The sequence below is a fragment of the Camelus dromedarius genome, chromosome 8, assembly GCF_036321535.1.
Source record: "Camelus dromedarius isolate mCamDro1 chromosome 8, mCamDro1.pat, whole genome shotgun sequence".
NCBI classification, from domain to species: Eukaryota; Metazoa; Chordata; class Mammalia; order Artiodactyla; family Camelidae; genus Camelus; species Camelus dromedarius.
Window position 1 is genome coordinate 33578308 of NC_087443.1, and position 25783 is coordinate 33604090.

General features: G+C 37.1%; 2 protein-coding genes across 2 annotated transcripts; one reads left to right on the forward strand and one right to left on the reverse strand.

Moving 5' to 3' along the window:
- The first annotated feature begins 216 nt into the window (after positions 1-216).
- On the forward strand, positions 217-24324 carry PPA1 (inorganic pyrophosphatase 1). The gene is made up of 11 exons (XM_031461146.2): positions 217-403; positions 2672-2730; positions 11134-11187; positions 12010-12129; positions 14086-14172; positions 15228-15354; positions 17728-17855; positions 18137-18222; positions 22271-22340; positions 23350-23392; positions 23986-24324. Exons 1-11 carry the CDS (start codon positions 340-342, stop codon positions 24015-24017), a joined length of 870 nt encoding a protein of 289 aa, XP_031317006.1. The 5' UTR covers positions 217-339; the 3' UTR covers positions 24018-24324.
- On the reverse strand, positions 10344-10499 carry LOC105099872 (large ribosomal subunit protein eL39-like). The gene has a single exon (XM_064488099.1). It carries the CDS (start codon positions 10497-10499, stop codon positions 10344-10346), a length of 156 nt encoding a protein of 51 aa, XP_064344169.1.
- Positions 24325-25783: the final 1459 nt, after the last annotated feature.

Here is a 25783-nt window from a genome sequence, read left to right on the forward strand (position 1 = left end):
TCAGTCATAGCCCCAAAGCCTGCCAGCGGAGACATATCACCGCCACAGGCGACCGCCAGCCACGTGGCCCAGCCTGGGAGCAGAGACAGTTCGCGGAGGCGCGGCCCGAAGGGGCGGGGCCGAGGCGCAAGGACACGCGGGTCCGACGAAGTACGCCTGCGCGAGGGTTGGGCTCGCGAGCGCCAGCGGCGTTAAAGGCGGCTCCCCGCCCCTCTAGCCGGCCCAGACCCTGCAGTGCGCAGGCGTGGAGCTTTCTCCTTGTCAGTCGGCGCCGCGTGGGATCTTGTGGCTTTGTAGCAGCGGCGGAGGCAGCGGCGGCGGCGGCTGGTCTTCGGCACGATGAGCGGCTTCAGCAGCGAGGAGCGCGCCGCGCCCTTCACCCTTGAGTACCGAGTCTTCCTCAGTGAGTGTCGGAGGCCCGTGGCCCCTCCCGGCCTGCCCGCCCATTCATTCCCGGGCCTCGCCTCCCCTCCCGCCCTGGCGGCTGCTGGCCCGCCCTCGGCCCCTTGTCCCGGGCGTCGGGCTCCTCGGGCCGGTCCCCGGGGCCTGGGCCGGCCCTGGCCCTCTCATTTCACACGGCCCTCTCGCAGGCAGGACAACGTGGGTCGGCCTTACTCTTTCACACTCTCGGTTGGACCTGAACCTGGGCTAGGCTAGTTTTGCAGGTGTCCGGCTCGGGCAGTGTCTGAGGGGAAAAGGAAACCACTGAGTCACCCTAGAAAGGTGTCTAATCCCCGTAAGAGGATTATTCAATTTGGAGGAACGGGGGCGGGGGAGGTGATGGTGGTGACTCCCTAAGACCTTAATTCCTTCCTTATAGCTCAGATTGTGGGCACCGAGCAGGATCAAGTCCAGACCCTCGTCCTACAAATGGGGAAACTGAGGCCCGGATCAGGAGCGGTCAGTGGAGGACTGGACCCATCCCCCTGGGATCCCATTAGAGCTCCTGCCTCCCTGCCGCATATTTTCTCATAACACTGATGCTGGGAAGACGCCTTATGAAACAGAAAGCTGTTCGCCTTAAGTCAAACAGGTGACGTCAGTCTGGGAAGCTTGAGTAAGAAAGTGCCAAATCCTGTGCAAGGAACCGGCGTTTAAGGGGTACATACCCCAAGTCTGCACTTAGAGCCGAGGAGGCTGCAGGCTGGCGGCGCTCCGCTTTTCTTGGTGCACCACCTTTTTAGCCTTGCAGGTGGAGGAAAGCTACCTTGGGTTTATCTTTATCCTCTTACCCGCCCCCACCTTCGCCCCCAAAAGATTATTAGAGATAACGGAGGCGTTCGAGAATGTGTCACCAAAGGCGTTTCTGTTTTAACTACTTCACAATTTTATTCTAAAGGAAATGGGCAGGTACCGCAAATTCGTGTGTAAGAAGGGCCGTAAGAGACGGGTACAGGGGAAGAACAACAATATTGAAAGAACAAAGCTCCCAGCGAAACGTAGCCTGATGCAAGAGAAGAAGGAAAGTGAACCCTAAAGTTACACAACTAGTTAAGTTTAAACTGCCATTTAAAATACAGGAAGGGTGGGACACCCTCTCCCTAACCCCCCCCCCCCCCGCCCATTTTATTTAATTTCGGAATTAAGCAACAAGGGGCAGTGCAGGAACTTTTGACAAATAATTCACTGAAGTATTTTCGTAAAGTTGCTGTTGGCTCTAGAATTTCTCCATAGGAGGGATTTAAAGAGGTAACTCTAGTTTGAAGGTGGGAGGATGATTAGGGTAATTGTCTTCAAGCTATACTTGCAGAACACACACAGGTTTTACTTAGATTATGTATTGGTAGTGAGTACTAGATAATTTAAATTTTTTTTAAAAATTAAAGACTTCTTAGCATCTTTCCTTATTAGGAGAAGATTTTTACCTCTGTAATGTTACATTTGCCAGTCTCTTTAAAACTGGTAGGGGGTTGGACCACAAGTCACAATCGACTCTGAAGGGACCCGTATGCCATTGGGGATGGTCACTGCTCAGTTTTTCCTATTACACTTTGATTTTTAAACATGACAGGATGCAATGTGGACTGACCCTTAGGTTTCCTAAAGAATAGTAAGGAGGTTTTAAAATTACTTTTTGGATATGGTAGTTAGGTCTTCAGAATACAGAAATTACCTGTTCAAGTATTGTTACAACTAGATTATCCTTAAGAAAAATCATAATCTAAGATGGCTCTGTCTTCCTGGAACATCACTTAAAGCGACATGGTTTATAATTTGGCAAATTGGTCCCTTCCCTTCTTGCTGAGCCCAGGTATTTCATTAGTTCTGTAAATTGTCAACTGACATAAGATCAATCCAAACAATTTGATTGCCTTTTGTATACTGGGCCTTTCTAGGCTCTGGGGATACAAAGCTATGTAAGGCAGTCCTCACTGCCTTACGTAAAGGTTAGTACCTGTTGGACACCTAATGAACACGTAGGATAAAAACCTAACCTGATTTTGGAGGCATCAGGAAGGTGAAATATGCAACCAGTTTTTCTGGGGTGGGAATAAAATCTGGTGAGTGGTGTTGATAATGAGAGGAGAGGGTATGTGGTAAATCTCTGTACCTTCTCAATTTTATTGTAAATCTAAAAACTCTTTTTAAAAAGTCTTGAAAAATGTACTTCCTGCATCTGGAAATACAATTAACCAAAAAAAGTAACAACTTTTTCTAATTCATTTTGCAGAAAATGAAAAAGGACAGTATATATCTCCATTTCATGATATTCCAATTTATGCAGATAAGGTAAGACAGCCTTCTCTGAATAGTCTCTTTACTCAGATCAGTTAGTCCCACATAAGAATTTTCTTATATGTCTTAAGAAGTACTTAAGATGCCTCATTGTGCTGTGAGTTAAAGGTGCACTGATTAAATAAGGAGTCAGTCTTAAATCCAGATTATTTGGTTAAAGAAGCAACTATAAATTGGGGAAGGAGTAGAGGAACAGAAGCAAATGTTTTAAAGCTGCCTTGTTAAAAAAAATTCACATTGGTCTTTTCTGTATGTGTATTTGGAACTAAAATCTTAGTACTTTATAAGTGATTTTAAAATTAACCAGGTGGCCAGCACAAAATTTCGGTTGTGGGATATTTATTATTATTATTAGTTTTATTCTTTAAATTTTATTATTTATTTGTATTTTTTAAACGGAGGTACTGAGGATTGAACCCAGGACCTCATGCATGCTAAGCACATGCTCTACCACTGAGCTATACCCTCCCCCTGCGATATTTATTAAACAGTAAACATTACAATATTCAGTGAATACAGGAAAATTCAGTACTTTCAATGGACTGATAGAGTTAAGATCTGAAATAGTGTTAGTAAAGGTTAGTCCATAGACTTCTAAAAAGAGAAGTCTGTTCCCCTACAAACCAGTGAGCTGAAGAGATCTAACTTTAGCACAAATTGGTAAGATATTTATTTTCTCCCAGGGAAAAATGTCCAGCTATATGCTTTAAAATCTTTGTGATCCTTGCGAGGTAGAGTTACTAGTGACTCTTTTTGTTTTTATTTTTATTTTGCCTTTTTCTATTTTCTAATCTTTTTACGAAGAGGGTGCATTGTTTGTACAAATTTAAATAGTTATTGTTATTTTTAAAAGCCATTGCTTGTTTTTTTTTAACTTTTTTTTTATTGAGTTATAGTCGTTCTACAATGCTGTGTCAAATTCCAGTGTAGAGCACAATTTTTCAGCTATACATGAACATACATATATTCATTGTCACATTTTGTTTTTTGCTGTGAGGTACCACAAGATCCTGCATATATTTTCCTGTGCTATACAGTACAATCTTGTTTATCTACTCTGCATTTTAAAATCCCAGTCTGTCCCTTCCCACCCCCCGCCGCCCGCCATTGCTTATTTTAACTGACACAAGAGCAGATGTCTTGATTCTTTTTATCCCTTAAAAATTTTTTCTGTTCAGCCAAGAAGCTTGATCTATAATGAGGGCAAATCTTTCTGAGTCATAAAAGCTTCATAGGTCACTGACCTTCCTTAGCTAGGTGTCGATGCATAATACATGTGAATGTCACATTCCAGTGCACATCTAGAATAATAAAGATGAAATCTTATCCTTGTGTGTGCTGAGTGTTACTGTTTTTCCATGCTTGACTATCAGAAATCGATAAATTCATTGTACTTCTACCAGGAAGATTGCTACAGTTCTGTGCTGACACTGGACATTGGCAGAAAATCTAACCTGCTCATTGCTTCTGAGGAGTGTGCCTGAGCTGGGCTGTAACTGGTGGCAGTGGAGCAAACAACCCGAGGCTAATTATGTGCCACAGTTACAGGAGGGACCTCTAACTGACATGTGTTCTCCTGTGGGATTCTCAAAGCTGTATTTATTCAGAAACTTAATTTGTTACATCTGATTTCTTGGGAGTTGATATGAACTGCAGAATCTTTCCTTGCCCTTGACTTGGCCTCATTTGGTTGGCTTGAATTATCCGTTTGCTGTATAATTAGTATGTATATCAAATTACTTTATAGTAACATCTGAGACCTCTAATGAAGAGGTATAAAATGATGACCTTCAGTTTACTGATGGTTCCTTGGCATACCATGTGCTGAGGAAGGAAAACATTTTCTTGACATATAGATGGGGTTTTTGTGCTCGTAAGTGTCTTAGCCTCTTTGGGCTACTACCACCAAATACCATAGACAGGGTAGCTTATAAACAGCACATGTTTATTCCTTTCAGTTCTGGAGGCTGGGAGTCCCAGATCAGGGTGCCAGCATGGTCAGGTAAGGGCCCTCTTCTGGTGGCAGACCTCCGTGTCCTCATGTGGTGGAAGGGGCTAGGGATCTCTCTGGAGCCTCTTTTTATAAGGCACTAATACCATTCATGAGGGTCCCACCTCCTGTTTTGAGCATTTCCCAAAGGTCCCACCTACAATACCATCACTTTTGAGGGTTAGGGTTTTAGCATACGGATTTTGGAGGAACACAAACATTCAGCCCATGGCTATACGTGACTGGACAGTATCATAGCCCAGGACCAAAAGGATCATAGCAGTTATGGTGCCTAATCTTATTGCCGCTACTGGCTACCCCAAAATAGGAAACTAAGACTACATTTTGGTGTTGTGTAAAACATCTTCACTCAGGTTACTCTGCAACTCCTTGAAGTCGTGTACTGGACTGCTTGTATCTATAGTCTGGGGTTGATTACCCAAGTGAAGACTCTGCCTTTGTACCACCCTGGACTGGCTCAAAAGCATAAGCTCTTGCAACAACTCTGTATTTCACCAGCGGTCCAGACCTCAGAGAACTTCAGCACTTCAGACTCCTGCCTGAGAGGCAGGAAAGAGTTCTTTTGTTTTGTTTTTAAGAAAGTTTAGTCTACACAAAAACACAAATAAGGGTGTGGTACACATAAGTTATTTTGGATTATAGCCTAAGTAAAAGATCTGATTAATTCCCCTGGTTACAGAAGAGAGTGGTTTTTGAAAAAAATTTCATTGTGATTATGTTTAAACACATTTTTGTGTGGGTGGTCATAAATTTTCTCCCTAATATGGTTGGTCATTTGAGGGGTGCTGATGAGGGAATGTGCCTTTAACACAATTCAGTCAGCTCTATAAGGAAAAAATGCCCAAAGACTTATAATCTACTCCACATCAGGACTTTTCGATGTGGACAGCATTTGATTTGGTATATGTGCCTCTAGGTAATCAATCCAGCCAGTTCTGGAAATCCTTGTGACTCAGATACCCTACTTGGATTACTTCCAAATCCACTGGGTGAAAGAAGGCAAAAGGAAGGGCTCACTGGATTTTTTCTTTTAATTGTTGGGATGTCTTTTGCTATATTGGGATCAAATATAAAAGCACCTGTAGCTCAGGGTGTCTTCTGACATAAAACTTCTGAGGTAACAGGAAATTTAAACAGTGTGAAACACTGGGTAGATTAAAAGCTTTATCTAAATCTTAAAGTGCTCAAGTATCATGACTTGATGTTCTAATTTTAGAAGTTTGGTATTTTTCTATTCCATGTCTTAGACTTTGATGTTAAACACTAGTTCTAACCATAGAGGTTTCTATTTGTTTTTCGGATGACTCGTGGGAGAATATATAAATATGGAACTATGTTTCTTTTCTCCTCTTAGAGAAAAAAATCAAGCTTCTAGTCAAATAGGTTGGTGCTTCAGAAACTGAACAGAATATTTTCTGCTGTTGTGTATCATTCTTAACTTTTTAAAGATACTATCTTACTGTACCTGAAACTTTTGTTGGAGATATACCACTCAAGTGGATGTGTGTTAGATTACAGTTGACCCTTGACCAAATGCTGGGGTTAGGGGCCCCGACTGGCATATAATTTACAGCCGGCCCTCTTATCCGGCATTCCTGTCTGGGGATTGAACCAAACGATTGTGTAGTTCTGTGGTATTTACTGCTGAAAAACATCTGCATATAAGTGGACCCACACAGTTCAAATCTGTGTTTTTCAGTGGTCAGTGGTACTCACTTTCTTACAGGCTTTGCTTTGTTTTGAATTTTTTATTTCTGTTTATAGGCAGCTCTATAAATGGAACTTTCAAAAAATGTCACCGAATTAATAATTTAAATACTGTCCATCTTCCTCAACTTTTTATGTATATAGAACGGTTGGGGTTTTATTCTGTGTTTCCAAACCAAAGTTAGAACTGGGGACACAGATGAACACTGATAACAATTAAACCTAATTGGCATGTTATAACTAAGAATAAACTCCTATTTTTCCCCCTCAGATGAGCTTTAAGGTGACTAAATTTTGAAGACAGATATTCTAACCGTAATCTCTGTGGTTTATCAACTTTGTCAAAAAGTTGAAGTTGTAAAACAACTTTAAAAAACTTAACAAAACAGAAACAGACTCATGAAGAGAAAAAACTGGTGGTTGCCAGAGGGGAGGAGGGTGCTCTGAGGGAAGCAGGTGTGGGAGATTAGGAGGCACGCTCTTCCAGTTATAAAATAAGTCGTGGGGATGTCCTGCACAGCGTGCGGACATAGTCAACAGTATTGTAGTACTTTTGTATGGTGACATATGCCAACTAGACTTATCATGGAGATGATTTTGTAATGTGTATCATCAAATCACTGTGTGGTACATCTGAAACTCATATAATATTTTAAGTCAATTATACTTCAATCAAAAAATAAATAAAATTAAAAAGACAGTTATTTTTGATAGACTTGACTAAAAAAAAAGTTGTGATGATTAGATATGCATGTTACGTACAGTCACAATGCCTGACTTATAAAGTGTCAATACACAATAAAAAAATAAAAAAAGGGTGATGATGTTGACCACAATGACTGGTTACATCTGAAGCTTTTCATAGCTTACTTTATAAAGGTCACTGAACCAGGAGTAAGAAATCTTAGTTGTGATCCTGGTTTTACCACCAGCTGGCTTTGCCACGTTGAGCAAGTTGCTTTACCTTTGAGCACTGTTGGTCTTAGTGAGTGTCTTAGATTACCTTCAGCACCATGCTAAAGCCCTTATGTGGATTATCTCCTTTAGCCATCATTCCAATCTCTGAGCTAGGTTTTTTCATTAACTTAACTGTCCAGGATTACCCACTAGAATTCATAAGTGGTAGTGGCTGGATTCAGACCCAGTCATTCTGGCTCAGCACCTGTGGTGTTAGCCACTGAGCCACACTGCCTCGAGTGATGTTGGGTACATACGTGGGGTGGATTTTACTTTGTACTTTTTGGTATCCTCCATAGAAAATATCTCTTTGATATTTACAAAGAAAAAAGCAGGGGGGAAAAGGCTTGAGTTTTTTGTTTTTGTTTTTGTTTTTGTTTTTGTTTTTGTTTTTAAGCATAGAATTCAAAGGAAGTGAGTAAGAACTTCCTTCACTTGGGAAGGCCATAAAGCCTTCCAGTCCAGGGATTCTTGGTGGCCCTGAGGCCCTGGAATACTCATCAGTGGGTTTCAGAGGTCATGAGATCTCTCTGAAAATGTAATTGGGTGTAAATGTGCATTTTTCTTGCAAAAGGTTCTATGGTTAAAATTCTTAGTCATTGCAAACCGTAGAAAAGGTTGACAGCTGGAAATGCAGACTTGTTTGATTTTATAAAGATAAGAAAGTAAAGAAGTTTTGGTTAGAATATCTTTTTGCAAAATTTAGTCATCTTAAAGCTCATCCGAGGGGGAAAAATAGGAGCTTATTCTTAGTTATGACATAACAATTAGGTTTCATCATATGCCCCATGCATAGAAAGTAATAAAAATTTGATATATGTATGCATTGTGGAATGATTCCCCCAATCGAATTAATGAACCTCTCCATCACCTTATATATTTGTTTTGAATGTGTGTATAGTGAGAACACTTAAGATAAAATTTGAAGAAAAACAGTGGTGGAAGAAAGGATTTTCTTCTAAATTTATCTAGAGAGTAGACATAAAGCAAAAGGCTAGTAAAAACAAGAGCACCTTGCCTTTTTTTTTTTTTTAACTTCTAGAGTATTTTTCAAGTATAAAATCTCTATCAGAAGAGCTCACATAGTCAGTAAGGAAGTGCTCTACTCCCATAAAGATGCTTTTGTAAAAAAAAGGTACGGTAATCACTACAGCATCTACATACATATGCTAAACATTTGTCTTACAGACTAGTCCCTCACCTAGATTTGTGGACCCAAGCTTTAGTCTGAGGCCTACAAGCTGAAATGACCTGGTTTGGAGATCCAACTCTTAGGGAGTTAAAAGAGCACTAATTCTGTTCACTGCTAGTCTTCAGTGCCTAGAAAAGTATCTGACACAAAACAGTGGTGCTTAATAAATATTTTTTGACAAAAATGAATGAATGGTCCCTGAGATTCCTTGTAGGATACACTTTGCTATTTTTGTCCCAGCTAATTTCTAAGTACCAACTTCAGGCTTTTGGAGCTCTGCTGTTTGCAGTAGACTCTTTTTCTGAAAGATGTTTTCTTTTCCATTATGTTGGTTCTTTCTCTTTTTTGCTTTCCTATTGCTTATGTAGGTTTGTAATATTAGGTAATGTGGTTTTGAGGATCTCTATGTATTTATCATTTAATTCCATTAGTGTTCAGTATAGTTTCCAAACTTGGAATCAGTGATTGTAGCTCTATTTGCTACTTTTTTTTCTTGAGGCAATTTATTCATTTGATAATTTAAAAACACAACAACAACAACAAAAACTAGCCAGTCTCCTTGATTTTCCCGTCCCAGACGATCTTTCATGTAGTAACAGCTCCATCTTGTGGACCTTTTGGGTATTGCTGCTGAAAACTGACTTGTTAGCTGTCCAGATCTTTGATGTTATTAATACCTGAGGTGTGGTGCTAAATAGATGCAGGTTTGCTCAAAAACTTACAATGAGTAAAATGATATTTAACCAAAGATGGGGTCTGAGGTTTCCTACCCATGAACAATGTGTTACTTTTTCTAAAACCGTCCAGTTATGAGTTTACAGGTATAGAGCAATTTATTCAGTCCTGGGCTTAAGTAATGTCTCCATTCTTTGTGGTTTTTTAATGTTATGTATCAAGTAGCGTCAGGAGGCTTGGAGCAGAAACCGTGGAATGCTCTAGTCTCCTTTGGTTTGACCAGGGACATAAGTAAGTGACAGAAGTTTTAGCCTCTTAAATATAAATCTGTGTAGCTTTCTGCTTGGCCAAAGTAGTAAAAGGTAATTATTGGCTGACTTATTCCCTTGTAGTTTTATCAATCCCTGTTTTTTGATGCAAAGTAGCAAAAAAAAAAAAAAAACAATTCTAAGAAGTATGTAACTAAGTGATTTTCATTTTAAATCAATTTTTAAAAATATACATTTTATAAAAGAGTAATGGCAGATTTTGCTTCATGTGTGCCCTTTGTAGATGTTTTAAACTGAAAGACTACATTTAAAGTTTCATTCCTTGGTAAAATAATTTTCTGACTACTTAAAGCTCAATTTTAATTAGAGAACCTATTTCAACTTGATATTTGACTCTGGTGTGCAAAAGGAGATGACTGATTTTTCTTTAATGGATTTTTAAACAGTAAGCAGCTGAGACTTTTAAATATGTTATCCAATTTCAAGAATTCAGTTTAAGGCTGTAAATTCATTACAATAGAACTGCCATTGGTTAAAATATTTTTGGAACTTTTTTTTTAATCTTCAATGTCAAACTTGTGTTTTGAGGAGTACTTGTTTTTTATTTTCCCCAACAAAAGGTCTCACATATTTATTACTGAGCCAAAGCAATAGGACAGAAACACTGACACAAAGAGAAAAATCATTTTCCCAAACACATCCAGCCGTTCAGGCAGAAGCACTGTCTTCAGAGTGAATGGCAAGATGCAGGTGACCTTGACGCAGCATAAATGTGCACCACCTCAAGTGCGGCTCCTTACAGACCCAGCGTGGTTCTTCTCCAGTGTCTTCTCTTGGAGTTGTACTTGATTTTATTACCAGTTTTCATTTGAATCCTTTGGGGAATGGGATGATTCTGCTTTTGCTTCTTGGCTAGAAATCCCTTGATCCTGAAAGTCTTGTGAGAAGACATGGCGAGGAGCAAACTCAACCACACATAGGATGGTGGAGAAGAGAGTACTTGATTTTTAGAAACAGCCAAATTGGGAGAATAATTTGGGTAATCAAGCTGATTGATTTTGTTTGAGGCTAAAACTAAAGTATGACAAGTAAATTGATTTGGGATTTCTCTTATAAATCACCTCTGCAATAAAAGTTCCAGAACATTTTGAGTAATTGCACTGTCCCTAGAGGAAATGAATAGCCTTTGGAGATGGTTGCTTTGAAGATGGTCCTCCTCAGAGATCCGAATTCTACTATGTTTAAAAATTGTTTTCCTTCTTTATAAAAACATTCTTCCTTCCCCACCCCTCCAACATTTTATGATGAAAAACTTAATGTTTATTAAAACATACAGAAAAGTTTAAAGAATTATACAGTGACCAACCATACACCCACCACCTTAATTCTACAGTTGTTTTGCTGTATTTGCTTTATCTCTTCACCCATCAGTCTGCCTTATTTTTTGATGCATTTTGTTGACAGTCTATTGACTTCAAGGTTTCAGTACAGCCAACAGTATAACTTTGGAAGAACTGGGGCACGCTCATTGAAGTAAGAGAACAAATTAGCTCCTGTGACCATCTCACCTTATCTTTTGTTTTCAGGATGTGTTCCACATGGTAGTTGAAGTACCACGCTGGTCGAATGCAAAAATGGAGGTATGTTTCACCCTTGACAGTCAGACATAGGAGATTTGTTTTGATCTAGTTGCACTGATTTGCACAAGAGTTAAGCAGCTAAAGCCTCAGGTTGCCCTCTTTCTAGTCCCATTCTGATTTCCAGCTGTGTCTCCCACTGCCTGCCAATCTTCCCTCTGTGCTCCAGCTAAACTCAACCACTTACTATTTGTAAATATGCTACAGACTTTCCTTCCCCACACCTTTGCTTCTGGCATTCCCAAAGCCTAGAATTATCTTTTTCTCCTTTCTTCTTCCCTTTAAGTCCATCATTGATTCCTCCATAGAGTCAACAGGCTTTCCTTAGTCACCCCAAACACAAATGATTTTATTATAATTTCTCTCACATTTTATTAATTTCTTCCTGATGATACCTAATGGATTTGGCTTTTTGTTATAGATTTATAACATTTTCTGTCACTTAATTGAGCTTTTTTATAGTAACAACACTGCATGTAATAGACACTCAAATTCTGAATAATTTTCAATGCTTTAAAGGAAAGCTGAAGTTAGATGTATTGCTCAGATATTAGGATTTATTCCAACTAGTTTTAGTTTTTGCTTTCTGGAATTACTGAAAGTTTTTTTTCCCCTCTTGATAGTTCCTGTATACCTCAAATAAGTTTTCCACTTAAAGGCTGATTACTGAGAAACTTTTATTTCAAATTATTTAAGTGTTAGGAGTAAAAATATACCATTAAAGTGGAATTAGGGGATGTGCATTTCATAATTCATTTCCTTAAATCCTTATTTGAATAGTATTTCACATCCAAATATATAATGATTTGAAGTTTTAAATTTCAGATTGCTACAAAGGACCCTTTAAACCCAATTAAACAAGATGTGAAAAAAGGAAAACTCCGTTATGTTGCAAATTTGTTCCCTTATAAAGGATATATCTGGAACTATGGTGCCATCCCTCAGGTATGTCTCTGTGCAATTGCTGGAAATGTACCTTTTAGCTTATAAAAATTTAACATACTACTGTTCGTTAAAAAGATTTAAACATCTTTAGAAAGTTTTTGCTATAGTAGATTTTATTTATTTATTTATTTTTGCTTTGTTTTGCTTTTTTTTTGTGGGGGGGAATTAAGTTTTATTTACTTATATAGTTATTTATTTTAATGGAGGTACTGAGGATTGAACCTAGGACCTCTTGCATGCTAAGCATGCGCTCTACCCCTGAGCTATCCCTTCCCCTCTTCTATAGTAGACTTTAAAAACATAAGGGGTAATTGACTCATTTTATTACTTCCTCGAATAATTTAACTTCAAGGTAAACTAAAAGGTAAATATTTACAGTGTTTAAATTTACATTTGAAAGTTTGTTCTTTTCTGAAATATTTGTTTTTCTATAAGGATTGGCTATAAACGACATTTTTTCTTTACAGAATGAGTGGCAAATCTGTTTAGAGAGACAGTGTAGACTAGTGCTTAAAAGGGTTCAAATCCCAAGTCTGCCGCTTGCTGGCAACCTAACTTGCCTCTGCTTCTCCCTCCCTGAGGCGTCGGTATCTCCCCCTGAGACATTACGAGGCCACAGCTCATGTGGCTATTTGAGGAACGAAGCACTTAGTGCCTGGCACGTGTGAGTTCTCACAGCTGTTGACTTTTATGTTTTGGGTCCTGGTTCCTTCTTCTTTGTGCCGTGCTCTTTGTGGTAGAGTAATAACGGGATTCTGTTTTCCCAAACAGTCAACCTTTGAAGGGGGGGGATGTCTGCAGTGTTTACCAGCTTATCCCCAGCACAATACCAACGTGTAGTAGGCTCTTGCTTGATATTTGAATGAAGAACCACTAGAATCATGTCCATTATGAGTAAATGTGTATTTAATTCTGATTTGGCAAGCTAATGCTGTGGCACTTATGATTTTTAAATAAAATATTCAATTTATTTTCTTCCTGTTCGGTTGTTTTTAATAACCATTGAGCCTCTTGAGTGGGATTTACTGTGAAACAAGCCACAAGTTATTAAAACAAAGGCCAAACTCATCTAGCTCACTAGGCCATCACAAAGCCGTTTGCTTTAATTATAGCACTTCACTTTGTACTTGAAATACGTCCCCCTGGGAGAATATTGCTGAAATAGTTATTCTTCTGTAAGTTGGATTTGGCTTTGTCGGCTCCGGTCTTCCTTTTCCCCCTTCACTTTTATCTTTTTGCCCTTATTACTCCAGCTGAGTAAGCAAACAAATCCAAGAAATACGTTCTGAATTGGGAGAGAAAAGAACCAAAACAACAGCTACACTTTAAACCTAACTTCCTGGCAAGCACGACCATCCCTTCTTTTGTGAGATGCTCGGCAGGGGCTCCGTCTTGCAGTTCAGCAGGAAAGAAGCCCAGGAATTTAAAGCTTCAGGAAATCCTGATGAAAGTTTTCACTCTTGGCTCCTGTCAGCAGTGACACTTTTGCCATCAGCACACATCATTTCCATTTTAATATTACTGCCTACCTATCTCTGCTTTGGAAATTTATTTTAAAGAAAATCTAGTTAGTAGAAGACAGTAAGGACTAAGAGTTCATCAAAGCAGTTTTCTTTTAATATATTTTTAAAGTAAACATCTGAGTCTGCATTTGTGTTTGCATATTGTCTCAGTTATTAGATAGTTGGGTTTTGTTTATTTAAAATAGGGTCATGATCCATTTTAAAGATTAAATTTGGTTTAGCGTTATCTACATAATAGGAGCCCAGCATTTAATTAAATTATTGTAGGTAGTTAAGATTTTTAGATGTGAATAAAGAATTTTTTAAATGAGAATAAATAGCTGAAGATTCATATTTTTGCAGAAAGATCATGTTGTCTTTTAATGTCAACATGATCCACTTTGTCAGTAGCATGTATAGGAATGATATACTCTAAGTCTTATTTTTTTTTTAGACTTGGGAAGACCCAGGACACAATGACAAACACACTGGCTGTTGTGGTGACAATGACCCAATTGATGTGTGTGAAATTGGAAGCAAGGTAACAGAATCTGAAATATTTTTCTTAGTGTTGATATCAATAAAGTATACAAAGTTCATACTTTTAAAAATATTGTAAATAAAATCTAACAATACTGGTGAAATAATGTCTCTTTGGGTGATAACTTAAAAGCTTCCATTCCATTCTAAGCATTTGTATATTAAAATTTGTACATTTAAACCTAGCCTAGGGAAAAATGTATATATGTACGTGTGTGGCGGAACTGGACACGTTCTGCGTTGTCTTGGAAGGCAGATAGGTATCAATAGATGCATTCCTTCCTTGTTGAAGGAAGCTTGTAATAAACCAGTCACTTTTGAGTTCATTAACAATTTTAATCTTTATCCTGTGGCCTTGCTCAGAGATTCATTAAGGGTACCTAAGGTAACGTTCCAAAGAGAATGTACTACTAATAAAATCTTCTTTAAGCCTAGAAATTGAAAAAAAAAAACAAAAAAACAAAAACCCTTCAGCAGGGTACCAGGAGGCAAATTTAATCTCAGTACAAGGCAAACCTTGCCTAAAGATTTGGAGTGACCAGTGAATTGGCCCAAGCTAAATAACCCCACGAGTTGGAGGTTTATGGTAGGGATTCCTCCATCAAGTGGAGTTGCTCTAAGATTCTGACAATACTTATTTTCTTTATGAGCTTTCCCAGGTCCAAGGAATTAGTAAAAAACTGAAAAGAAAGTTGTCTTTCAGTTTCTTAAATCATGAAGTTCAGGCACATGGTATGACTTACTTAACTCAGTGACTCCTATAAAATAAAAAGTAATGAAAGTAGATTAAAATATGTATTTGAAACAAATTATGCTTACATTTTGAGACTTATTCTTTGGCACAATCAATGACAGTTTAAAAACATGAATTACTCTGAGCTCTGATAGGACTAATGGACATTTACCTGTTTAGCTTTTTAAAAGCTGAAAGGAACAACCTTAAGGTAAGTTTGCAGAAATGTGGCATCTTCCTCATTTCCTGTTATCCACCAATAAAACTGTTCTTCTGAAGTTTCATTCTCTAGTATTGACCTGGCTGTGGTTTTTGACTCTCAGGTATGTGCAAGAGGAGAAATAATCAGGGTGAAAATTCTCGGAATATTGGCTATGATTGATGAAGGGGAAACCGACTGGAAAGTCATTGCCATTAATGTGGAGGATCCTGATGCAGCCAATTATAACGGTAAGAAAACTTGAAGGGTCTGACATCTTTATACCTAAATCTTACGCACCACCACACTTAACGTGTATTGACAGAGTTGAAAGCCCATGCCTTAAACTGTTAAAGAACGGAGGAGCAAAACATTGGACAGAGCATCCCTATTTCTACTAGTGAACTTCTGTAGCTAAATAAGTAAACATTCTCCTTCATTCCAGGAAAGAAAAAGTCTGGCAGTTTGTGTTTACTGTTTTCTCCTTTCTTTCCCCACATGCTAACATCCAGTTGCTCTATTATTTAAAAAAGTTTTTTTTAATTGAGATATAATCCACATACCATAAAATTCACCATTTTAAAGTGCGCAATTCTATGATGTTTGATACACACACGGGACTGTTAACCATCACCACTAATTCACTACTCTGATAAGACCCCGAATCCATTAGCAGTCACTCCCTATTCCCACTTCCCTCAGTCCCTGGCAGCCACTAAGCATTGTCTGTCTTTATGGATTTGCCTATTCTGAACATTTCACATAAATGGGTTTGCGTGGTATGTGGCTTCTTTCACTTAGCATATGTTTTCAGGGTTCATTTACATTGTAACATGTATTAGTACTTCATTCCCCTTTTTCTAGGTGGTAAAATTACTATTAACACAAAATTCACCATTTTAACTATTTTGAAGTGTACAATTCAGTGGCATTTAGTACATTCACAGTGTTGTGCACCCATCACCACCACTATCTCATTCCAGAATATTTTCATCACCCCAAAGGGAAACTCTGTATCTCTAAGCAGTCACTCCCTATTCCCTCCTCCTCCCAGACCCTGACAACCACTAATCTGCTTTCTGTCTCAGTGAATTTGCCTATTCTGGTTATTTCATATACAGGGAATGTAAAATATGTGCACTTTTGTGTCTGGTTTCTTTTAGCATGTTTTCTAGATTCACCTAAGTTGTAGCATGTACCGGTCTCATTTTTTAAATGGCTGAATTATGTTCTGTTGTATGGATATATATCACATTTTGTTTATCCATTCATCTGCTGATGGACATTTGGGTTGTTTTTGTCTGTTAGTAGTAATGTTGCTGCTGTGACCATTCCTGTAGAAGTTTTTGTGTGGACATGTGTTTTTAATCATCTTGGGCAAGTTCCTGAGTCATATGGTAACTGTTACACTTAGCCTCTTGAGGAACTGCCAAACTTTTTTCCAAAGCAGCTGCACCATCTTACAGTCCTGCTGCCAGCAGTGAATGAGGGTTCTAATTTTTCTACTTCCTTGCCAGTACTTGTTGTTGTTTATCTTTTTTTATTATAGCCATTCTAGTGGGTGTGTCTTTTTATTGTTGGATTCTCAGAGCACTTTATATGTTTCAGATACTAGACTTTTATCAGATATATGATTTGTCTGTATTTTCTCCCATTTTGTGGATTTGTGGATTGTCCTTTAATTTTTTTTTTTTTAAGTGTCATCCTCTCTTAAAAATCTTTTTTAACTTCTTTTTTTAAATGGAGGTACTGGGGATTGAACTCAGGACCTCATGCATGCTAAGCATGCACCCTATCACTGAGCTATACTCTCCCCCTTAGCTATACCCTCCCCTACCTCCTTTCATTCTCTTAATGCTGTCCTTTGAAGCACTCAAGTTTTTCATTTTGATATAGTCTGTTTTCTTTTATTGCTTGTGTTTCTGGTATCCATATCTAAGAAACCATTGCCTAATCCAAGGTCACAAAGTTTTAATTGAAGTAAGTCGATTTACAATGCTGTGTTAGTTTCTGGTGTACAGAAAGTGATTCAGTTATACATATATTATTATTTTCAGATTCTTTTCCATTATAGGTTATTAGAAGATATTGAATGTAGTTCCCTGTGCTAAACAGTAGGACCTTGTTTATCTACTTAATATATAGTAGTTAGCATCTATAAATCCGACACTCATAATTTATCCCCCCAGCCTTCCCTCTTAGTAACCGTAAGTTTGTTTTGTCTGTGAGTCTGTTTCTGCTTTGTAAATAAGTTCATTTGTGCCATTATTTTATTTTTTTTTAGATTCCACATTATATGATATTTGTCTTTGTCTGACTTATTTCACATAGTATGAGAATCTCTAGGTCCATCCATGCTGCTGCAAATGACATTATTTCATTCTTTTTTGTGGCTGAGTAGTATTCTATTATATATATATACTCCACATTTTCTTTACTCAATCTGGATGATTTCCTTTTAATGTGAATTTGTGTTCTCTTCTCAACAAGGTGTTAGCTCAAACATTATCTTGAACTTTTTTGATAATCCATCCCATAGTTCTCTCAAAGTAAGAACTTGATATTTCTACTGAATGTGTAAGTAATTACATATACACCTTGCAATCTATTTATTCTCTTCTTAGATATTAATGATGTCAAGCGGCTGAAACCTGGCTACCTGGAAGCTACTGTGGACTGGTTTAGAAGGTACAAGGTTCCTGATGGGAAACCTGAGAACCAGTTTGCTTTCAATGCAGAATTTAAAGATAAGGTAAGTATGTCACTGCAAACTATAGCTTTAGTTCTATTTGTATTGATTGAGACTTATAATTTAACCATACTTTTTACCATCTAAAAACTATATGATAATAAAACAGATGTCTAAAGACAAAAGACAGCCTTAATGTTAATTTATTCATTTAAATGTTTTCTTCTTTTTTTGGCACAAGGAAGTGATTCAAAAGAGAGAAAGTTATCAGGCTTTGGGGAAATGTTGATAGTAAGGAAAGAACATGTTTCTATCATTCTAATGCATATCTCTTCAAATTATAGGACTTTGCAGTTGATATTATTAAAAGCACTCATGACTATTGGAGAGCACTAGTGACTAAGAAAACTGATGGAAAAGGAATCAGTTGGTAAGCATTAGTTCTTTTTTGCATGTTTAATACACAAAGCAGACCAGGTTTCTCCAAAGGTTTTAATAACCAGGACATGCTGTACTGTTATGTTCACTTAGGAGAGAGGTAACTGGTTTTGTCAGTGCTCAAGTCAGTAAGAGGTGCTGACTGAAAGAAAAACCCACAAGGTAAAAGTTTTTAGTTAAGTTTTATTCAGGGACCTTACTAAGAACTACAGCCCAGGAGACAGCCTCTCAGATAGCTCTGAGGAACTGCTCCAGAGAGGGTAGGAAAAAGCCAAGATGTATATGTAGTCAAGCATCAAAAATTTACTGCTAATCATAAAGAAGAGACATCTCAGGTTAATGATTTTAGTGCTCTTCTGTGTAGGGGAAGAGGCAAGAATCTTGGGTCATTTGAAATTTTTCCTTAGACACACATCTTAACTATTTAAGGACCAGTATGTCCAACTGTTTCCTATTTTTCTCCATCCTGAATTCCCCTCAAGGCACTGTTGGTGGAGGCTGCAGTGGCTAATGGCTTGATCCTTGCAGAACTGGAATGGCAGGCAACACTGTTTTCCTCTTCAAAACGTAGCTGTATAAGCAACTGAAAAGTGCCACAAGATACTCTCTGAATAAGTACAGACTAAAACTATAAAGGGGACAGACTGCCTCGCGTCAGGGCGCTCACAGTGTGATGGGTATAATCAGGTTGAGTGTTAGGGTTAGGATTCTCCGATGTCAATATGTAAGATTCATCACAACTAAAGTGGGATCTACCATGCACGCTGAATTTACTACCGCTGATAATAATAGCTAGTATTGATTGAGCCGTTAATATTTGCTAAGCATGCAACAGAGATGTAGGGAGATTATACTTAACCAAAGTCACACCACAATAAGTATCAAGTCTGTCTGGCCCCCAGTCCATTTTCAGTGCAATATACTGGAAGATTTTTTTAAAGATTTGTAAGAGAATGCCCACTATTACCACTTAACTAGTGTTGTTCTGAAGATACTAGTTCATGAAGTAAATAAGAGAAAGAAATAAGATCCAGAAATATTGGAAAAGAGGAAGCAAATGATTGCAGATGATATGAGTGTGTATCTGGAAAACCCTAGAAAAAAGAGAGTTCAGCAAGGTGACTGATCATAAAATGGGTATATATGTTACATTGCTAAGCTTTCTGTGCAAACTGTGACAGAAACTATAATGGAGGAAAAGATCCCATGTAGAATAGTATTAAAAAAACAAAATGCAAACAAGAAGTCTGAAGGACCCAGAAGAAAACTGACTCTATTAAGAAGTAAAAGATTTTAAATAGAAAGTTTTACTGTGTTCATAAGTAACATTCAATTTCATCTAGAAAAAATTTGCATGTGAGAATAGAATAGCAAGGGAAATTCTGAAAAAAATAAGGGTAGTGGTGAGTAAGAGTGTTCATTATTTTGGTATTGTTTAGTAATATTGTCTTACTAAGAATTTGATACTGAAGAAAAAAGTCAAATTATTTGGTTCTGTTAGAATTTGATAGACCTAAAGATGTATGGGAATTTAGTTCATAATAAAGAAGGTATTTTAAATGAGTGATTTGGACCCACCAACGGTTTAGGGAGAAAATAAGACTAGGTCTTTATCCTGCTGCGGACGTCCCGTAAGCCAGGTGTGTGCGTTGGCAGCCACCATCATGTGGTGGCTGTTTGATTTCTGAAACGTGCTGTAACCAGGGAGGTGCTCCACAAGTGCCCTGTGCAAGAAACCCAGCACCAGTTTTCTCACCTCCAGGTACTTATACCCACATGTTAATTGGGTGCTGGCTGCTGGCATTCAAGTTTGCAACCCTTGTCTTAACATCAGTGTTTAATTCCACACAGATAAATTTTTTAATGTTAGAAAATTCTAGAAAATGTATAGATGAATTTATTAGCTTGTGGTAGCTTAAATCCCATAAAAGATTTACTTATGATTTTTTTAATCTATCAGAAGACAATTTTTCCCAATTTTTTTCTTAAACAATACATGACAAAGGGCTAAATTCCTTAATTTATAGCTTGTTCAAGTTGATAAGAAAAAGACTAATAATTCAATAGAGAGAAAAAGGTAGGGAAAGAAAGTTTACATATAAAAAGATGCATAGTCTCACTTTATAATTTAAAATGCAAGTCAGCAAGATAGCGTTATTCCTCATTAGATTTGCAAAGCTTTTGTAAATTAGATGATAGCTGGGGGTGCCAAGAATATACACACATATATGTATAAAATTGGTGACAGTATAAATGGGTACAACCTTTGTGAAGGTCAATTTGACAATATCCAGTCTCAAAATTTTAAGTGCATGTATTTCTTTGTAGCACCACTGCTAGGAATGTATCCTACAGATATAGTCTCCAAAGTTCACCAAAATATATGTATAAGAATGTTCACTGCAGTGTCATTTATAATAGCAAGATGTTGGAAACAATCAAAATGTAATGGCTAAGCACATCCATATCATAGAACAGTATATGGCACATAAAAAAAAGTTCTATATATGTTGATGTGGAATAATGTCCAAAATATATTAAGTGAGAAAAGCAAAGTCCATAGTACTATATTTAATATGATCCCATTTATGCAAGGTAAAATACATACACACACACACACACACACACACACACACACACTCACTCACTCACTCACTCACTCACTCACTCACTCACCCCAGCATCTATTTATATATTTTTTCTGGAGGGAAAGAAGAACTATTGATAATGATTGCCTTTGGAGACATCCATTTGGAGAAGGGAGGGAGGAAGGCTTTCATTTTATGACTTTCTGAATTTTCTAACTATATATGTGTATTACTTTTTTTTTTTAACATCAAGTTATCTGGGCAGTAAAATTTTTTCTGAGTGTGAGAAAATCCTAATGTAAAAATAATTCTCAAGAATCTTCTGTTCTGTAAGTAAGGATAATGTGCTGTGAAATGAAAACACTGTCTCTCCACAAACATAAGAAAAACTGAGCACATTTTCACACACGTGAAAATGTATAATCATTGAGACCTTGCTTTTAATAATTTCTCTATTTGGTGGTGTCTTATTGTTTCTATGGAAATGGCCTTAATGCACATTAAAGAACAAATAACTGAAGATATTTCTTTTTCATTTTAATAGGATATTTCTGATCATACTCATGCTATAATAATATACAAATAATGTGTATAAAATTTTGAACTATAAACAAAAAATGTTTTTTTAAGATCACCTTAATCACAGTTTTTCCATAGATAGGCTTACTAATGTTTAGAGTTTTTTTTTTAGTCCTGTGTGTGCATGTATAATATTTTCCAAAATAATTAGGATCATATTGTATATACAACTTGTTTTATGGGTTAAAAAAATGAACATTATAAGCATTTCTCCATGTCATTAAAAATATAGTATTTTTATAATATATAACATTTCATATCTGTACAATATTCCATGTCATGGATAAATCATTTTTAATCACCCCTGTTGTTGGACATTTTGGTTACTTCCAGCTTTTTACTGCTATCAGTAATGAAATTATGAAACTGTGTATGTTGAACATCTTTGTACATCACTGTTTAAATCTGAGTTTGGAGAGGTGGAATCTATCAAAGCGTATGAGCTTTTTAAAAGGTTTTAGACACATTGTACCAGATTATTTTTCAGGAATATTGAGCCAGGTGTTACTCCTGCCAGGAAAATCAACCTCAGATGTCAGCACTGACAGGAACTGGATTTTTTGTTTGTTTGTTTGTGTTCATTTTATCTAATTAGGAAAGATATGTTTCTTGTTTAATTTGCATTTCTTTGCTCTTTCTGTCAGAATTACAAAGCAATCACAGATTTTAAAATCTGAACTTAAGATATTTGAGTAAAATTAACCACAAAAATAGCTGTACCTTGCCAAAATAATTAGAATATTTACTATAGGTGAGAAAGCTTTGAATCTCATCTAGCCTACCACCTTCAACTTGTTATTTTTAACAAGAAAGAGTTAATAAGAGAGAAGTTTTGTTACTGTGATGTGTGATTACTGTCACTTTGTTTAACAGCATGAATACCACTGTGTCTGAGAGCCCCTTCCAGTGTGACCCTGATGCTGCCAAAGCCATTGTGGATTCTGTAAGTTAAAGCTTCCCTGAAAAAGAACATAGCTGGTGGCCAAAAACCATGGTGCTCAATGGGGAGGGAAAGTACTTCTTTCAGTAAATATCTGAGGATGTTCTATATGCATATTGTGGTATGAGGTCTGGAAATTACAAACCATAAACACATATAAGACATTTGACTGAGGGGAAAGCTGCTGAAGGTCCTAGTCAACCCTAAATTGGGCAGACAGCAAAGCAGTACAATTAATAAAAGTCAAAATGAATGTTCCAAGTAACCCAAGTGCCTGGTACCTATCAGAAGCCATTTTTCACAAAAGTACCAATGGGTACTTATTTGACTTGGTCATAGCAAGGACTGAGAAAGTTACCAAATTTCAGGTACCATTACAGAAGTGGTTTATAGTCCTAGTAGAGACTTCTATTTGAGGTAGTAAACCATCCATCAAAAAAATAATTATCTGATTTGGATTAACCTGAAGACAGAAGATCGTCTAAAATTATTCTCATTTACAATATTAAATACGGAAAACAAAAGAGTCTGATTCAACTGCCTTGTAAACAGTGTAGTACAAGGAAAAAGGACAATTTAATGATGAAGCCAGTACATTTAGACTTATCTTTATATATGAATCTTAACAAAGTTGAGATGAATAAGATACATTGGAAGGGAAAAGCCATTGGTTAGCAATCATAACTCTTCGATGAGAACATTCTGCCTATATTTTATATATACACATACACACACACATATATGTTGGGTTTTTTATTCTTTATTAAAAAAACATTATTTTTATTATTTATTCTCCTGTGTGTCATTAAAAGCCAAGAGGCTTGAATTTGTTAGCATTTCTTAGCAGTAGAGCAATCTGTGCATTGTTCCCATCTATTATAAATTATTTTTAGAACCTAAAAATTGGGATAGTTGTCTTCTGTTCAAATTCCTTTCAATTTTTATATCAGTATAACTTTTTAGCTTATTTTTTCCTGGGATTAGACTAATACATTTTAATATTTTATTTTAGTTACCACCACCATGTGAATCTGCCTGCACAATACCAACAGATGGTAAGATCTATATTCTAGTAAAATTACATTAAACACTACATACATGTGGGAAAATTACATCTATGTCTATAGAAATATCTTATGTACCACATACATGCAGAGAAAGAGAAGGACAGGGAGAAGAAGCATTTTTAGAGTCCCAAAGCGTATGTGGGAAGAAAGATGCCTGAACGAACCAGTGTTAGTGCCACCCCCTATGACTGCAGTTTCCAAACCATGACCCGACTGTCCTGAGTTCTGGGTAGATGCCTCGTGGAGGTCAGAGTGGGCTGGGCTCTGCATCCCCGTCTGGCCACAGGATGCTTCACCCACTAAATAGTTCTCTCCACCTTTAGATGATAGGATTCTCCATAAAGTTCTTCTGGTCAGAACTGCATGTCTATAGGATCAGCAACAAGAGTAAGGAAGCCCAAAAGAAAACTGATAAATTATCTGTTTCTGCTGTAGTGAAACTTCGCGTGTATGTAGGTTTGTTTTAATGTAATCCATAGTAGGACACATTAAAGCAAGTACATTATTCATTGTTATATGTTGGGTATAATTTTGATTCTTAACAGAGGATTCTAATTTGTTTTTCTTTTCTCTGACTACAGTGGATAAGTGGTTCCATCACCAGAAAAACTAAGGGAATTTCTCTGGAATACAAGCTGATATTGCTGCATCTTATTTGTCTGAAAGCATTAGATGTAAAAGTAGTAGCTTTAAATTTATAGAACTAATCTAATTAAATTCTTCTGTGACCAATCCAATATAGTCATAATGTTACCCATCTAAAAACATTTTTCATATCTTAAGTAAGAAGACTTTTAGTACATGCTTAAATATCAAGGCAATTGTAGTTTGGAAGTCATCTGTGAATAAATGTGCAAGATAATTACATATTGGATGTATATGTTTGCCATGTGTTAGTAAATAAAACTATTTTGCTGAAATGTGGTTTATGATATTTTTATTTTAATCTGAAGCCTGACACTACCAAGCAGGCTTGGGTGCTGTTTGTGAATGATCTTATAATTTAATTTTGTAATTATTAGACTAAGACTGACTTTATTTTTAGGCACCTAAGAATGAATCCCTTGTATTTACAGTAGTCTTGATACTATGCTCTTACCCAACTCCTAGCATCCTATTGTAAAGCAAAATTGAAGTTTTTAAATTTATATCATATTAGAAGAAACCACAACCCTGCTCACCTTTTGAAATGATAGTTACTTTTTAAAAAGCTTCTCTAATCAACTAATTGGACCCCTATGTCATTTATATAATATTATGAGTCATCAGCCAAAACAGCTTTGTGATTAAGTTCATGGGCTTTGGAGCCATGTAGACCTGAGTTTTTAAATCTTAGTCCACTGACTTTATTAGCTCTGAAATCTCAGGTCAGGTCCCAATCATTTCACTTCAGTTCCCTCATTTGTAAAAAGAGATGGTATTTATGTAATGGGATGTATTAAGCGTTCAGATTTTTTAACTGGAAATTTTACTGAGATCATTGTAGATTCACATGCAGTTGTAAGAAATAATAGAGAGAGATTCTCTCTATAACCTTCCCCACAAAGGTAAGATTTTGTAAAACTAAAGTATAATATCATAACCAGGACAGTGGCTTTGATGCAGTCCGCCTATCTTCTTCAGATTTTCCAGTTTCACTTGTACTCATCCATGTGGTGTGTTGTTCTGCACAATTTAATCTCCTATGTAGGTTCCTGTATCCTACAAAATATGGAACAGTTCTAACATCACAAGGATTGCTCGCATTGCCCTTTGATAGCCACACCTACCTCATGTCCTCCCCACCCGCCCACTGTTAATCCCTGATGTGTTTCTGTTAGTGATTTCTAGTTTGATTCCATTCTGGTCAGATAACACAGTCCATATGAGTTCAATTCTTTTTAATTTGTTGAGGTGGTTTTATGGCCCAGGATGTGGTACGTCTTGGGGAATATTCCATAGGTGCTTAGAGAAAAAAATCTGGATTTTGGTGTTTTTGGGTGGAGTATTCTATGTATCTCAACTCAATGAATGCTGTCGATTGGTAGTGTTGTTCAGATCGTCTGTATTCTTGCTGGGTTTCTCTTTCTGAGATGTATCAATTGCTGAAAGGAAGATGCTGAAGTCCTCAGTTATAACTGTGGATTTGTCTTATTTCATCTTTCAGCTCTATTTGTTTTTTTCATGCACTTTGAGGCGCTGCTGTTTGGTGTGCACACATTTATAGTCTTTATGTTTTACTGGTGGACTGATCCTTCCATCATTGTGTAAAGTTCCTCTTTGTGTCTAGTAATTTTCTTGGCTCTGTAGTCTACTTTATCAGATATTAATACAGCCACTCCTTGTTTTCTTTTTGATTTATGTTTCCATGGTATATCTTTTTCTATTCTTTTACTTTTA